The following is a 14,554-nucleotide window of genomic DNA, read 5'->3' as shown; positions in this document are numbered from 1 at the left end:
TTTACTCCCTAACTCCTAGTCCCTTTACTCCCTAGCTCCCTTCTGCTCCTAATCCTCAGTTTCCTAAGACCTCTAGCTCCCTAACCCATAGTTTCCTAATGCCTAGCTCCCTAACCCATAGTTTCCTAATGCCTAGCTCCTTAACCCCTAGTCATGTGGTGTGCAGCTCCAGCATTCCAGGGTTGGGAAGGATGATGGGATGTGTTGTATCGTTCTGAGCTTGTCTGTGAGAATGATTGGTGGGTAGATCAGGGGTTAGAGGTCAGGGATCAGCCACACAGCTGATCTAGGTCAGCCAACTAAACCGTCAGATTGACCCATCCTTGTATAGAAAGGTTATTTTTCAGCTCAGTGCCATGCGGAGCCTGAGTTATAAATTATCGTCCAGTTAGTCCCACTTCACCCAGTTCAGTCTAGTTAGTCCCAATTCACCCAGTTCAGTCCTGTTAGTCCCACTTCACCAAGTTCAGTCTAGTTAGTCCCACTTCACCCAGTTCAGTCCTGTTAGTCCCACTTCACCCAGTTCAGTCCTGTTAGTCCCACTTCACCCAGTTCAGTCTAGTTAGTCCCACTTCACCCAGTCCAGTCCTGTTAGTCCCACTTCACCCAGTCCAGTCCTGTTAGTCCCACTTCACCCAGTTCAGTCCTGTTAGTCCCACTTCACCCAGTCCAGTCCTGTTAGTCCCACTTCACCCAGATCAGTCCTGTTAGTCCCACTTCACCCAGTTCAGTCTAGTTAGTCCCACTTCACCCAGTCTAGTTAGTCCCACTTCACCCAGTTCAGTCTAGTTAGTCCCACTTCACCCAGTTCAGTCTAGTTAGTCCCACTTCACCCAGTTCAGTCCTGTTAGTCCCACTTCACCCAGTCTAGTTAGTCCCACTTCACCCAGTTCAGTCCTGTTAGTCCCACTTCACCCAGTCTAGTTAGTCCCACTTCACCCAGTTCAGTCTAGTTAGTCCCACTTCACCCAGTCTAGTTAGTCCCACTTCACCCAGTTCAGACTAGTTAGTCCCACTTCACCCAGTTCAGTCCTGTTAGTCCCACTTCACCCAGTTCAGTCTAGTTAGTCCCACTTCACCCAGTCTAGTTAGTCCCACTTCACCCAGTCTAGTTAGTCCCACTTCACCCAGTTCAGTCCTGTTAGTCCCACTTCACCCAGTCTAGTTAGTCCCACTTCACCCAGTCTAGTTAGTCCCACTTCACCCAGTTCAGTCCTGTTAGTCCCACTTCACCCAGTTCAGTCCTGTTAGTCCCACTTCACAAAGTTCAGTCCTGTTAGTCCCACTTCACCCAGTTCAGTCCTGTTAGTCCCACTTCACCCAGTTCAGTCTAGTTAGTCCCACTTCACCCAGTTCAGTCCTGTTAGTCCCACTTCACCCAGTTCAGTCCTGTTAGTCCCACTTCACCCAGTTCAGTCCTGTTAGTCCCACTTCACCCATCACAGTTCAGTCTAGTCCCACTTCACCCAGTCTAGTTAGTCCCACTTCACCCAGTTCAGTCTAGTTAGTCCCACTTCACCCAGTTCAGTCCTGTTAGTCCCACTTCACCCAGTCTAGTTAGTCCCACTTCACCCAGTTCAGTCCTGTTAGTCCCACTTCACCCAGTCCTGTTAGTCCCACTTCACCCAGTTCAGACTAGTTAGTCCCACTTCACCCAGTTCAGTCTAGTTAGTCCCACTTCACCCAGTTCAGTCCTGTTAGTCCCACTTCACCCAGTCTAGTTAGTCCCACTTCACCCAGTTCAGTCCTGTTAGTCCCACTTCACCCAGTTCAGTCCTGTTAGTCCCACTTCACCCAGTCTAGTTAGTCCCACTTCACCCAGTTCAGTCCAGTTAGTCCCACTTCACCCAGTTCAGTCCTGTTAGTCCCACTTCACCCAGTTCAGTCTAGTTAGTCCCACTTCACCCAGTTCAGTCCTGTTAGTCCCACTTCACCCAGTCTAGTTAGTCCCACTTCACCCAGTTCAGTCTAGTTAGTCCCACTTCACCCAGTTCAGTCCTGTTAGTCCCACTTCACCCAGTCTAGTTAGTCCCACTTCACCCAGTTCAGTCCTGTTAGTCCCACTTCACCCAGTTCAGTCTAGTTAGTCCCACTTCACCCAGTTCAGACTAGTTAGTCCCACTTCACCCAGTTCAGTCTAGTTAGTCCAAATTCACCCAGTTCAGTCCTGTTAGTCCCACTTCACCCAGTTCAGTCCTGTTAGTCCCACTTCACCCAGTTCAGTCTAGTTAGTCCCACTTCACCCAGTTCAGTCCTGTTAGTCCCACTTCACCCAGTTCAGTATAGTTAGTCCCACTTCACCCAGTTCAGTCCTGTTAGTCCCACTTCACCCAGTTCAGTCCTGTTAGTCCCACTTCACCCAGTTCAGTCCTGTTAGTCCCACTTCACCCAGTTCAGTCCTGTTAGTCCCACTTCACCCAGTTCAGTCTAGTTAGTCCCACTTCACCCAGTCTAGTTAGTCCCACTTCACCCAGTTCAGTCCTGTTAGTCCCACTTCACCCAGTTCAGTCTAGTTAGTCCCACTTCACCCAGTCTAGTTAGTCCCACTTCACCCAGTTCAGACTAGTTAGTCCCACTTCACCCAGTTCAGTCTAGTTAGTCCCACTTCACCCAGTTCAGTCTAGTTAGTCCCACTTCACCCAGTCTAGTTAGTCCCACTTCACCCAGTTCAGACTAGTTAGTCCCACTTCACCCAGTTCAGTCTAGTTAGTCCCACTTCACCCAGATCAGTCTAGTTAGTCCCACTTCACCCAGTTCAGTCCTGTTAGTCCCACTTCACCCAGTTCAGTCCTGTTAGTCCCACTTCACCCAGTTCAGTCCTGTTAGTCCCACTTCACCCAGTTCAGTCTAGTTAGTCCCACTTCACCCAGATCAGTCTAGTTAGTCCCACTTCACCCAGTTCAGTCCTGTTAGTCCCACTTCACCCAGTTCAGTCCTGTTAGTCCCACTTCACCCAGTTCAGTCCAGTTAGTCCCACTTCACCCAGTTCAGTCTAGTTAGTCCCACTTCACCCAGTCTCGTTAGTCCCACTTCACCCAGTTCAGTCTAGTTAGTCCCACTTCACCCAGTTCAGTCCTGTTAGTCCCACTTCACCCAGTCTAGTTAGTCCCACTTCACCCAGTTCAGTCCTGTTAGTCCCACTTCACCCAGTCCTGTTAGTCCCACTTCACCCAGTTCAGACTAGTTAGTCCCACTTCACCCAGTTCAGTCTAGTTAGTCCCACTTCACCCAGTTCAGTCCTGTTAGTCCCACTTCACCCAGTCTAGTTAGTCCCACTTCACCCAGTTCAGTCCTGTTAGTCCCACTTCACCCAGTTCAGTCCTGTTAGTCCCACTTCACCCAGTCTAGTTAGTCCCACTTCACCCAGTTCAGTCCAGTTAGTCCCACTTCACCCAGTTCAGTCCTGTTAGTCCCACTTCACCCAGTTCAGTCTAGTTAGTCCCACTTCACCCAGTTCAGTCCTGTTAGTCCCACTTCACCCAGTCTAGTTAGTCCCACTTCACCCAGTTCAGTCTAGTTAGTCCCACTTCACCCAGTTCAGTCCTGTTAGTCCCACTTCACCCAGTCTAGTTAGTCCCACTTCACCCAGTTCAGTCCTGTTAGTCCCACTTCACCCAGTTCAGTCTAGTTAGTCCCACTTCACCCAGTTCAGTCTAGTTAGTCCCACTTCACCCAGTTCAGACTAGTTAGTCCCACTTCACCCAGTTCAGTCTAGTTAGTCCAAATTCACCCAGTTCAGTCCTGTTAGTCCCACTTCACCCAGTTCAGTCTTGTTAGTCCCACTTCACCCAGTTCAGTCTAGTTAGTCCCACTTCACCCAGTTCAGTCCTGTTAGTCCCACTTCACCCAGTTCAGTATAGTTAGTCCCACTTCACCCAGTTCAGTCCTGTTAGTCCCACTTCACCCAGTTCAGTCCTGTTAGTCCCACTTCACCCAGTTCAGTCCTGTTAGTCCCACTTCACCCAGTTCAGTCCTGTTAGTCCCACTTCACCCAGTTCAGTCCTGTTAGTCCCACTTCACCCAGTTCAGTCCTGTTAGTCCCACTTCACCCAGTTCAGTCTAGTTAGTCCCACTTCACCCAGTCTAGTTAGTCCCACTTCACCCAGTTCAGTCCTGTTAGTCCCACTTCACCCAGTTCAGTCTAGTTAGTCCCACTTCACCCAGTCTAGTTAGTCCCACTTCACCCAGTTCAGACTAGTTAGTCCCACTTCACCCAGTTCAGTCTAGTTAGTCCCACTTCACCCAGTTCAGTCTAGTTAGTCCCACTTCACCCAGTCTAGTTAGTCCCACTTCACCCAGTTCAGACTAGTTAGTCCCACTTCACCCAGTTCAGTCTAGTTAGTCCCACTTCACCCAGATCAGTCTAGTTAGTCCCACTTCACCCAGTTCAGTCCTGTTAGTCCCACTTCACCCAGTTCAGTCCTGTTAGTCCCACTTCACCCAGTTCAGTCCTGTTAGTCCCACTTCACCCAGTTCAGTCCTGTTAGTCCCACTTCACCCAGTTCAGTCTAGTTAGTCCCACTTCACCCAGATCAGTCTAGTTAGTCCCACTTCACCCAGTTCAGTCCTGTTAGTCCCACTTCACCCAGTTCAGTCCTGTTAGTCCCACTTCACCCAGTTCAGTCCAGTTAGTCCCACTTCACCCAGTTCAGTCTAGTTAGTCCCACTTCACCCAGTCTCGTTAGTCCCACTTCACCCAGTTCAGTCTAGTTAGTCCCACTTCACCCAGTTCAGTCCTGTTAGTCCCACTTCACCCAGTTCAGTCTAGTTAGTCCCACTTCACCCAGTTCAGTCCAGTTAGTCCCACTTCACCCAGTTCAGTCCTGTTAGTCCCACTTCACCCAGTTCAGTCCTGTTAGTCCCACTTCACCCAGTTCAGTCCTGTTAGTCCCACTTCACCCAGTTCAGTCCTGTTAGTCCCACTTCACCCAGTTCAGTCCTGTTAGTCCCACTTCACCCAGTTCAGTCTAGTTAGTCCCACTTCACCCAGTTCAGTCCTGTTAGTCCCACTTCACCCAGATCAGTCCTGTTAGTCCCACTTCACCCAGTTCAGTCCTGTTAGTCCCACTTCACCCAGTTCAGTCCTGTTAGTCCCACTTCACCCAGATCAGTCCTGTTAGGCCCACTTCACCCAGTTCAGTCTAGTTAGTCCCACTTCACCCAGTTCAGTCCTGTTAGTCCCACTTCACCCAGTTCAGTCTAGTTAGTCCCACTTCACCCAGTCTAGTTAGTCCCACTTCACCCAGTCTAGTTAGTCCCACTTCACCCAGTTCAGTCCAGTTAGTCCCACTTCACCCAGTTCAGTCCAGTTAGTCCCACTTCACCCAGTTCAGTCCAGTTAGTCCCACTTCACCCAGTTCAGTCTAGTTAGTCCCACTTCACCCAGTTCAGTCCTGTTAGTCCCACTTCACCCAGTTCAGTCTAGTTAGTCCCACTTCACCCAGTTCAGTCCTGTTAGTCCCACTTCACCCAGTCTAGTTAGTCCCACTTCACCCAGTTCAGTCCAGTTAGTCCCACTTCACCCAGTTCAGTATAGTTAGTCCCACTTCACCCAGTCTAGTTAGTCCCACTTCACCCAGTTCAGACTAGTTAGTCCCACTTCACCCAGTTCAGTCCTGTTAGTCCCACTTCACCCAGTTCAGTCTAGTTAGTCCCACTTCACCCAGTTCAGTCTAGTTAGTCCCACTTCACCCAGTTCAGTCCTGTTAGTCCCACTTCACCCAGTTCAGTCCTGTTAGTCCCACTTCACCCAGTTCAGTATAGTTAGTCCCACTTCACCCAGTCTAGTTAGTCCCACTTCACCCAGTTCAGTCTAGTTAGTCCCACTTCACCCAGTTCAGTCCAGTTAGTCCCACTTCACCCAGTTCAGTCCAGTTAGTCCCACTTCACCCAGTTCAGTCCAGTTAGTCCCACTTCACCCAGTTCAGTATAGTTAGTCCCACTTCACCCAGTCTAGTTAGTCCCACTTCACCCAGTTCAGTCTAGTTAGTCCCACTTCACCCAGTTCAGTCCAGTTAGTCCCACTTCACCCAGTTCAGTCTAGTTAGTCCCACTTCACCCAGTTCAGTCTAGTTAGTCCCACTTCACCCAGTTCAGTATAGTTAGTCCCACTTCACCCAGTCTAGTTAGTCCCACTTCACCCAGTTCAGTCCAGTTAGTCCCACTTCACCCAGTTCAGTATAGTTAGTCCCACTTCACCCAGTTCAGTATAGTTAGTCCCACTTCACCCAGTTCAGTATAGTTAGTCCCACTTCACCCAGTCTAGTTAGTCCCACTTCACCCAGTTCAGACTAGTTAGTCCCACTTCACCCAGTTCAGTATAGTTAGTCCCACTTCACCCAGTCTAGTTAGTCCCACTTCACCCAGTTCAGTCTAGTTAGTCCCACTTCACCCAGTTCAGTCCAGTTAGTCCCACTTCACCCAGTTCAGTCCAGTTAGTCCCACTTCACCCAGTTCAGTCCAGTTAGTCCCACTTCACCCAGTTCAGTCCAGTTAGTCCCACTTCACCCAGTTCAGTATAGTTAGTCCCACTTCACCCAGTCTAGTTAGTCCCACTTCACCCAGTTCAGTCTAGTTAGTCCCACTTCACCCAGTTCAGTCCAGTTAGTCCCACTTCACCCAGTTCAGTCCTGTTAGTCCCACTTCACCCAGTTCAGTCCTGTTAGTCCCACTTCACCCAGTTCAGTCCTGTTAGTCCCACTTCACCCAGTTCAGTATAGTTAGTCCCACTTCACCCAGTCTAGTTAGTCCCACTTCACCCAGTCTAGTTAGTCCCACTTCACCCAGTTCAGTCCAGTTAGTCCCACTTCACCCAGTTCAGTCCAGTTAGTCCCACTTCACCCAGTTCAGTCCAGTTAGTCCCACTTCACCCAGTTCAGTATAGTTAGTCCCACTTCACCCAGTCTAGTTAGTCCCACTTCACCCAGTTCAGTCTAGTTAGTCCCACTTCACCCAGTTCAGTCCAGTTAGTCCCACTTCACCCAGTTCAGTATAGTTAGTCCCACTTCACCCAGTCTAGTTAGTCCCACTTCACCCAGTCTAGTTAGTCCCACTTCACCCAGTTCAGTCCAGTTAGTCCCACTTCACCCAGTTCAGTCCTGTTAGTCCCACTTCACCCAGTCTAGTTAGTCCCACTTCACCCAGTTCAGTCCAGTTAGTCCCACTTCACCCAGTTCAGTATAGTTAGTCCCACTTCACCCAGTCTAGTTAGTCCCACTTCACCCAGTTCAGACTAGTTAGTCCCACTTCACCCAGTTCAGTCCTGTTAGTCCCACTTCACCCAGTTCAGTCTAGTTAGTCCCACTTCACCCAGTTCAGTCCAGTTAGTCCCACTTCACCCAGTTCAGTCCAGTTAGTCCCACTTCACCCAGTTCAGTCCAGTTAGTCCCACTTCACCCAGTTCAGTATAGTTAGTCCCACTTCACCCAGTCTAGTTAGTCCCACTTCACCCAGTTCAGTCTAGTTAGTCCCACTTCACCCAGTTCAGTCCAGTTAGTCCCACTTCACCCAGTTCAGTCTAGTTAGTCCCACTTCACCCAGTTCAGTCTAGTTAGTCCCACTTCACCCAGTTCAGTATAGTTAGTCCCACTTCACCCAGTCTAGTTAGTCCCACTTCACCCAGTTCAGTCCAGTTAGTCCCACTTCACCCAGTTCAGTATAGTTAGTCCCACTTCACCCAGTTCAGTATAGTTAGTCCCACTTCACCCAGTTCAGTATAGTTAGTCCCACTTCACCCAGTCTAGTTAGTCCCACTTCACCCAGTTCAGACTAGTTAGTCCCACTTCACCCAGTTCAGTATAGTTAGTCCCACTTCACCCAGTCTAGTTAGTCCCACTTCACCCAGTTCAGTCTAGTTAGTCCCACTTCACCCAGTTCAGTCCAGTTAGTCCCACTTCACCCAGTTCAGTCCCGTTAGTCCCACTTCACCCAGTTCAGTCCAGTTAGTCCCACTTCACCCAGTTCAGTCCAGTTAGTCCCACTTCACCCAGTTCAGTATAGTTAGTCCCACTTCACCCAGTCTAGTTAGTCCCACTTCACCCAGTTCAGTCTAGTTAGTCCCACTTCACCCAGTTCAGTCCTGTTAGTCCCACTTCACCCAGTTCAGTCCTGTTAGTCCCACTTCACCCAGTTCAGTCCTGTTAGTCCCACTTCACCCAGTTCAGTATAGTTAGTCCCACTTCACCCAGTCTAGTTAGTCCCACTTCACCCAGTCTAGTTAGTCCCACTTCACCCAGTTCAGTCTAGTTAGTCCCACTTCACCCAGTTCAGTCCTGTTAGTCCCACTTCACCCAGTTCAGTCCTGTTAGTCCCACTTCACCCAGTTCAGTCCTGTTAGTCCCACTTCACCCAGTTCAGTATAGTTAGTCCCACTTCACCCAGTCTAGTTAGTCCCACTTCACCCAGTCTAGTTAGTCCCACTTCACCCAGTTCAGTCCAGTTAGTCCCACTTCACCCAGTTCAGTCCAGTTAGTCCCACTTCACCCAGTTCAGTCCAGTTAGTCCCACTTCACCCAGTTCAGTATAGTTAGTCCCACTTCACCCAGTCTAGTTAGTCCCACTTCACCCAGTTCAGTCTAGTTAGTCCCACTTCACCCAGTTCAGTCCAGTTAGTCCCACTTCACCCAGTTCAGTATAGTTAGTCCCACTTCACCCAGTCTAGTTAGTCCCACTTCACCCAGTCTAGTCCCACTTCACCCAGTTCAGTCCAGTTAGTCCCACTTCACCCAGTTCAGTCCTGTTAGTCCCACTTCACCCAGTCTAGTTAGTCCCACTTCACCCAGTTCAGTCCAGTTAGTCCCACTTCACCCAGTTCAGTATAGTTAGTCCCACTTCACCCAGTCTAGTTAGTCCCACTTCACCCAGTTCAGACTAGTTAGTCCCACTTCACCCAGTTCAGTCCTGTTAGTCCCACTTCACCCAGTTCAGTCTAGTTAGTCCCACTTCACCCAGTTCAGTCTAGTTAGTCCCACTTCACCCAGTTCAGTCTAGTTAGTCCCACTTCACCCAGTTCAGTCTAGTTAGTCCCACTTCACCCAGTTCAGTCCTGTTAGTCCCACTTCACCCAGTTCAGTCCTGTTAGTCCCACTTCACCCAGTTCAGTATAGTTAGTCCCACTTCACCCAGTCTAGTTAGTCCCACTTCACCCAGTCTAGTTAGTCCCACTTCACCCAGTCTAGTTAGTCCCACTTCACCCAGTTCAGTCCAGTTAGTCCCACTTCACCCAGTTCAGTCCAGTTAGTCCCACTTCACCCAGTTCAGTCCAGTTAGTCCCACTTCACCCAGTTCAGTATAGTTAGTCCCACTTCACCCAGTCTAGTTAGTCCCACTTCACCCAGTTCAGTCTAGTTAGTCCCACTTCACCCAGTTCAGTCCAGTTAGTCCCACTTCACCCAGTTCAGTCCAGTTAGTCCCACTTCACCCAGTTCAGTATAGTTAGTCCCACTTCACCCAGTCTAGTTAGTCCCACTTCACCCAGTTCAGTCCAGTTAGTCCCACTTCACCCAGTTCAGTCCTGTTAGTCCCACTTCACCCAGTTCAGTCTAGTTAGTCCCACTTCACCCAGTTCAGTCTAGTTAGTCCCACTTCACCCAGTTCAGTCCTGTTAGTCCCACTTCACCCAGTTCAGTCTAGTTAGTCCCACTTCACCCAGTTCAGTCCTGTTAGTCCCACTTCACCCAGTTCAGTCCTGTTAGTCCCACTTCACCCAGTTCAGTCCTGTTAGTCCCACTTCACCCAGTTCAGTCTAGTTAGTCCCACTTCACCCAGTTCAGTCTAGTTAGTCCCACTTCACCCAGTTCAGTCCTGTTAGTCCCACTTCACCCAGTTCAGTCCTGTTAGTCCCACTTCACCCAGTTCAGTCTAGTTAGTCCCACTTCACCCAGTTCAGTCCAGTTAGTCCCACTTCACCCAGTTCAGTCCTGTTAGTCCCACTTCACCCAGTTCAGTCCTGTTAGTCCCACTTCACCCAGTTCAGTCCTGTTAGTCCCACTTCACCCAGTCTAGTTAGTCCCACTTCACCCAGTTCAGTCTAGTTAGTCCCACTTCACCCAGTCTAGTTAGTCCCACTTCACCCAGTTCAGTCCTGTTAGTCCCACTTAACCCAGCTCAGTTCAGTTTTATTTCAAACTTCTGTTTAATTCTTGTTCTCAATGCCCCTTTCAGCCCAGGCAAATGAAGCCTCATCACCAAGTCAAGATCTCTCAGGTATATACACACACACACACACACACACACACACACACACACACACACACACACACACACACACACACACACACTGCCTGGCTATAGACACACACACACTGCCTGGCTATACACACACACACACACACACACACACACACACACACACACACACACACACACACTGCCTGGCTATAGACACACACACACTGCCTGGCTATACACACACACACACACACACACACACTGCCTGGCTATAGACACACACACACACTGCCTGGCTATAGACACACACACACTGCCTGGCTATACACACACACACACACACACACACACACACACACACACACACACACACACACACACACTGCCTGGCTATAGACACACACACACTGCCTGGCTATAGACACACACACACACACACACACACACACACACACTGCCTGGCTATAGACACACACACACACACACACTGCCTGGCTATAGACACACACACACACTGCCTGGCTATAGACACACACACACAAACACTGCCTGGCTGTAGACACACACATCTCTACCTTCAGGGCTTTTTTCTGCTTGTAGCTTTTGGCTTAGAGACCTGCTCTCTGTGGAATGAGGCCTTGGAACAGGGATGGATGGGCGGGGTCAGAAGTGTCATCCTATGGGAGGGGTTTAATCTCCTGAGAGCTGCTATTGGCTGTCAGCAGTGATTGACAGTAGGGTGGTGGGTGGTTCTGAGGCCTCGTTACCTTGCTCTACGCTGCACTAGTAAGAGAGAGGTGTGTACGTTACCATGTGTGACTTGGTGTTTGTGTGGATTTGTCTCCGTCCGTTAGTATGCTCATCACAAGCGATATCTCAGACAGCACTGGCCCGATTTCTGATGAAACTAGGTTGAGAGATGCGTGAGAGAGAGATCTGGCATTTACAAAATTACACAGATTTTGCCAGATGGTGGCGCTATAACCATCGGTTGAAAATGCTAACGTTGAACCCCGTTTGACCCAAAGTCATGAAATTCAGCACATTGGACCTCTCTCTTCACAAGGAACACGTTTGCCTCGGGTCCACCATGATGGATTCAACGGCATGTGAAATCAAAACACCACTCATCTGGCACCGAATTAACGATCTGCACGAAACTCGATATGTGGCGTCTCTGGACAATGGTCTCTCAACGCAATCCTTTCCAGACCTAAAACGACATGGCCTTTATTGGGCAATAAGTATTCACGTGGGCACGTACATCAGTCAAGGATATTGGTATTGTAACAACATTTGGTACACATGCTGCAACCACTGTCAAGACTCGACCACAAGGTGGCGCTATAATAGCCACATCTCTTATGTGCCTTCGGGAATTATTCAGAACCCTTCACTTTTTCCACATTTTGTTACGTTTCAGCTTTATTCTAAAATTGATTACATCGTTTTTTACCTTCAATCTACACAAAATACCCCATAATGACAAAGCAAAAACAGGTCTTCAGCTATTTTTGCTAATTTTTTTTAAATAAAAGAATATCACATTTACATAAGTATTCAGACCCTTTACTCAGTACTTTGTTGAAGCAGCTTTGGCAGCGATTACAGCCTCGAGTCTTCTTGGGTATGACGCTACAAGCTTGGCACACCTGTATTTGGGGAGTTTCTCTCATTCTTCTCTGCAGATCCTCTCAAGCTCTGTCAGGTTGGATGGGGAGCGTCGCTGCACAGCTATTTTCAGGTCTCTCCAGAGATGTTCGATCGGGTTCAAGTCCGGGCTCTGGCTGGGCCACTCAAGGACATTTGAGACTTGTCCCGAAGCCACTCCTGCGTTGTCTTGGCTGTGTGTTAAGGGTCGTTGTCATGTTGGGAGGTGAACCTTCACCCCAGTATGACATCCTGAGCGCTCTGGAGCAGGTTTTCATCAAGGATCTCTCTGTACTTTGCTCTGTTCATCTTTCCCTCAATCCTGACTAGTCTCCCAGTCCCTGCTGCTGAAAATACTTAATATTTTGTCACTCCTGGTATTTTTGTCCTTCTCAAAAGAGCGAGCTCAGGGATGGACCAGAGCCCTATATGTGTCCATTCTTATTGGACAATGTTTTTTTTTCTTCTGCTGTATTTGTATTTATTGGGGAGTTTTATTTTTACGTAGGGAGAAACTTTGAAGTTGGACATGCCACCACCATGCTTCACCTTAAGGTTTCCTCCAGACGTGATGCTTGGCATTCAGCCCAGAGTTCAATCTTGGTTTCATCAGATTGAATCTTGTTTCTCATGGTCTGAGTCCTTTAGGTGCCTTTTGGTAAACTCCAAGCAGGCTGTCATGTGCCTTTTACTGAGGAATGGCTTCCGTCTGGTCACTCTACCATAAAGGCCTGATTGGTGGAGTGCTGCAGAGATGGTTGTCCTTCTGGAAGGTTCTCCCATCTCCACAGAGGAACTCTAGAGTTCTGTCAGAGTGACCATCGGGTTCTTGTTCACCTCCCTGACCAAGGCCCTTCTCCCCCTATTGCTCAGTTTGGCCTGGCGACCAGCTCCAGGAAGAGTCTTGGTGGTTCCAAACTTCTTCCATTTCAGAATGATGGAGGCCTCTGTGTTCTTGGGGACCTTCAATGCTGCAGACGTTTTTAGGCAATGTTCCCCAGATCTGTGCATAGACACAATCCTGTCTCAGAGCTCTACAGACAATTCCTTCGACCTCATGGCTTGGTTTTTGCTCTGACATGAACTGTCAACTGTGGGACCTTATATAGACAGGTGTGCCTTTTCAAAATCATGTCCAATCAATTGAATTTACCACAGGTAGATTCTAATCAAGTTTTAGAAACATTAAGGATGATCAATGGAAACAGGATGCACCTGAGCTCAATATCCAGTCTCATAGCAAAGGGTCTGAATACTTATGTAAATAAGGTATCTGGTTTTTATTTTTAATACAATTGCTAAAATTTCTAAAAACCTGTTTTTGTTTTGTCATTATGGGGTATTATTGTGTGTAGATTTGCTGAGGATTTTTATTTATTTCATCCATTTTAGAATAAGGCTGTAACGCAACAAAATGTGGGAAAAGTCAAGGGGTCTGAATACTTTATGAATGCTTTTGTTTCTCACCAATGAAATTTGGCACACATGCTCAGGATATGGGTCTAGCTAACCCACGTGATATCTCAGACACCACTGGCCCGATTTTGACAAAACTTGGATGAATGATGCATCTGTGTACAATATCCAAGATGCAGTAAAAAAATAAAATAAAACAAATTGAATAATGAAGTAAGATTTCTGCGACATACTTGAGTGTGAACCCATTACACCTCTGTCTGAATTGGCAGGTTTTATGCACCAGCTTCTGGGAGAGCGCCATGGTTTTCTTGATTAATGATGCGTCTTGCCGTAGAAATCCATCATTTACAAAATTACACTGACGGCCCGAGGTGAGGCGCTGCGTCACCGAGGGGCCGAGGGGAGGCGCTGCGTCACCGAGGGGCCGAGGGGAGGCGCTGCGTCACCGAGGGGCCGAGGGGAGGCGCTGCGTCACCGAGGGGCCGAGGGGAGGCGCTGCGTCTCCGAGGGGCCGAGGGGAGGCGCTGCGTCACCGAGGGGCCGAGGGGAGGCGCTGCGTCACCGAGGGGCCGAGGGGAGGCGCTGCGTCACCGAGGGGCAGAGGGGAGGCGCTGCGTCACTGCAAGGCAGTTAACCAACAACAACTGTTCCCTGGGCGCCGATGACGTTGATTATGGCAGCCCCTCCCTCCACCTCTCTGATTCAGGAAGACATTTCAGTTGAACTGCTAGGCCTCTTTCCCTTCCTGTTTTTCACTTTGCATCTCTTCCTTCTCCCTTCCCCCACTTCCTCCTCACTCCAGACCTGCCGATGGAGGAGCAGCTACGGCGACTGCAGGAGGAGCGGACCTGTAAGGTGTGTATGGACAAGGAGGTGAACATGGTGTTCATCCCGTGTGGTCACCTGGTGGTCTGTAAGGAGTGCGCTCCCTCCCTGAAGAAATGTCCCATCTGCAGAGGACTGGTCAAGGGCACCGTCCGAACCTTCCTCTCCTAGAAGACCGAAGAGGAACCAGGCATGATGTTAGGAAGTGGTAGATCTGTACCATGTGTGAAATAAAATAAATATCTGAAATAAAGTATTGTGCTTTTCAGGGTGTTATTAGAACCCGTTTCTTAAATGTTTCATTCAACACAAACTTGACATTCTCAGTCAGGATAACAGCAGTTATAGAAACCAAACAAGAATCATAAGTTACAATTTCACAGAAGATTAGTCATTTATTCTTCAGAACAAGAATATTGGTTTATCTCTACTACACCATGTTCTATCAATAGTATTTATAGTGGACAGTAACCACACCATGTTCTATCAATAG

General features: G+C 48.8%; 1 protein-coding gene across 2 annotated transcripts in view; it reads left to right on the top strand.

The window, feature by feature from the left end:
- The window catches only part of birc2 (baculoviral IAP repeat containing 2), a 46,219-nt gene extending 31,905 nt beyond the window's left edge, over positions 1-14,314 (top strand). For both annotated transcript variants that reach the window (XM_071362915.1, XM_071362916.1), the window contains exons 16-17: positions 10,162-10,203; positions 14,039-14,314. In XM_071362915.1, the coding sequence (XP_071219016.1) occupies positions 10,162-10,203; positions 14,039-14,232 (236 nt within the window). In that variant the 3' untranslated portion in view covers positions 14,233-14,314. The remainder of the gene's footprint in view (positions 1-10,161; positions 10,204-14,038) is intronic.
- Positions 14,315-14,554: the final 240 nt, after the last annotated feature.

The sequence above is a fragment of the Salvelinus alpinus genome, chromosome 24, assembly GCF_045679555.1.
Source record: "Salvelinus alpinus chromosome 24, SLU_Salpinus.1, whole genome shotgun sequence".
Taxonomy (NCBI): domain Eukaryota; kingdom Metazoa; phylum Chordata; class Actinopteri; order Salmoniformes; family Salmonidae; genus Salvelinus; species Salvelinus alpinus.
The sequence above is the reverse complement of the archived record's forward strand: the minus strand, read 5'-3'. Positions and strand labels throughout refer to the sequence as shown.